At 40.7% G+C, this 2,416-nt stretch overlaps 1 protein-coding gene across 1 annotated transcript; it reads left to right on the forward strand.

Moving 5' to 3' along the window:
* The first annotated feature begins 883 nt into the window (after positions 1 to 883).
* Positions 884 to 1,828, forward strand: TMEM177 (transmembrane protein 177). The gene is given in 6 exon segments (XM_010137143.1): positions 884 to 1,145; positions 1,148 to 1,216; positions 1,219 to 1,406; positions 1,409 to 1,475; positions 1,478 to 1,560; positions 1,562 to 1,828. Coding segments are annotated over 6 exon segments (936 nt in total).
* Positions 1,829 to 2,416: the final 588 nt, after the last annotated feature.

Below are 2,416 nucleotides of genomic sequence, written 5' to 3' on the forward strand. Positions count from 1 at the left end.
CATCATGTGTCTTCGACCATAAAAGGAACTGATACTCCCCAAGGGTAGCAGGACCCTTGAACTGAAGGAGTTGGCAGGTTCGAAAGTTTTTTTAATCTGCTTATTTAAAGAATCACAATCTAGTTGTCTGGCCTGAAACAATTTCTGTTCCGGTTTCTGCTCTGGATTGCACATATTATTTGTCAGAGGAATTATTTCAGAGACAAATTTTCAGAAGTAGCCACTGAAAGCGTGCTGCTTTCAGAACAGCTTTTGCTGAGTAAGCCAGAACCACTGCCTGGAAGTGGAAGTTTGAAAAAAAAAAAACCCACCAAAAACCTAGAAACGCCACACTGTTCTTTTGGAAGAAAAGATGTTGTTCCAAAGATACACATATTGTTTTTCTGTTATTTGAAAGTTGCATTCAAGCTCAAGTTACTGAATTTAATGTTAGTGAATCTAATTATTTGCTCTTTCTGCGCTTAATATCTGTAGTGTGTGTCTGTAGTGGAGTGCAACAGTAGGATTGTGCTGACAAGGATTAGACAAGTACATTGGGTAAATACGGAATTTGTACTGATTGCTGGGGAAGGAGGAATTATGGTGGGTTTACTATTGTCTTTATTGCCTTTATGGTCTTGATTTACTGAAGCGGAGGGCGAAGTCAATTTTTTCTATCAATCGTCCTATATTCCAAGGTTCAAAAATTAATGAGTATCACTTTCTCTGTAAAAGTGTTCTGTGCTTTATTAATGTAAAACAGAGAATGTTTCTTTGGCTGTTGTGCTCTGCTTCTTCTCATGTTTCTTTTTCTCTGTTTTTTCAAAACACTGCAAAGATGAGAGACCCATTTATGCACACTTTAATTCCTGATCTTGTGTTATAAACAGATTAGGATTTGACTATGGCAGTGTAGTTCCTGCCAAAAGCATCTGTGTGGTTCAAGAAGTGCAAGATCACTTTGCTGGCTGTTTCTTGCATGGGACTGTTTGGCGCTGACCTTTCCTATCACGTTTCCTGAGCAGACATTCAAACATTGCATGAGTGCTAGTCAGAGGGGCAGCCAGGTGAGCTTTCACAGAGGCTCTGTGGTGTCTTTCCGGATGTCCTTCAAGATACTGATGTGAAGTCTACTGACTCCTATTGCACCTTTGCAGCTTCTGGCTTCTACCGTGGGTGCCTACAGGGTGTTTGGTGGGCATCCTGCCTAATTTTGATGGTAGCGCTGAGGATAAAAATGAATAGTCAGCTATGTTGTTGTGATCAATGGTAAGGAAGTAGACTGGGAAAGCAACGATGGTGTTGCTTTGAAGAAAGCTCTGACATCTTCACTTAAAGTTCAGAAGTTTGCCGTTGCCAGAGAAGTTGTGTATTTGCTGAATGGCAGCCACTTAGCAAGTGCCATTGCAGCTCCAACTTGCTTAGCAAGTACATACTTGGTACATTCTTCTTTGGGAGAGGTATAAAGCTACTTCTGGGTTTATCTTCTTTATCTCCATGATACTTCACAGCATCTGTATCCTCATCACTGCCACTGGTGGACTGATGTGCTGTTACATTTCTTACGATGCTATGACCTATCAATCACCTAGACTGCAAGGCTGACAGAAAGGCAGCAACTGTTTCCAAAGACTACGCCAGAGGTGGAGTTGAATCTTACAGTAAAATCTTGTTCCACGACAGAATGCTTCGTGGTCTGATGGGCAAACAAGGGACAAAAATATATGCCCTGAATGGTAACCTTTTCCTGAGGTGCTGGTTCAGAATAAAGTATACCCCATACACTTGCTGAAGAGATTTGATTGTTAATATTTTATGAGACCTCCAGGCACAGGAAGGGAGTGCTTGAATTTTAAACCTGTGAATTATGTATTCTCTTGGAACACCGCTGTGCTGCTTTTTTTTTTTCTGCATTAGAATTTTGGGGTTTATTTTTGCATGTTGTTTGGAAGGAGTTACTGCACATTCTGCGAATAAAGAATTCTCTCTTAAAATATTAAATACTTGCTTCTAAAGTACTCTCTTCTGTGTGCATCTCAAATCACAAGACTGCTGAGGAGGGGAACTTCTCAGACACTGATCTTGAAGTTCTGCTGCTCTGCTCTGCCTTCCTGCCAGTGCAGTCTGGATAACGGAAATTGTAAAGTCCAACGGAGAGTTTTGGGAGCATTATCATTTAAACTGGGGTGTTTGTCTGTATGAGTGCTATTACTCCTATTGAACAACCTGAAGATGTTTAGAAAACTGGGCAGTTTGTATCGTGCTGTTATATAAATACCAAGACATAGGGTTTCTGTTCTGTGTAAGCTCTTGTGCCATGTAAATCTTTATGCTGAAATCACCACTCGTCAGCAGGGCACAGTAGTTATGCTGCAGGTCATACTAATACTGCTGGATTATCAACAGCACCTGCATAATTTTTCTTAAACCTAGTTCT

This window comes from Buceros rhinoceros, unplaced genomic scaffold (assembly GCF_000710305.1).
Source record: "Buceros rhinoceros silvestris isolate BGI_N320 unplaced genomic scaffold, ASM71030v1 scaffold12065, whole genome shotgun sequence".
NCBI lineage: Eukaryota > Metazoa > Chordata > Aves > Bucerotiformes > Bucerotidae > Buceros > Buceros rhinoceros.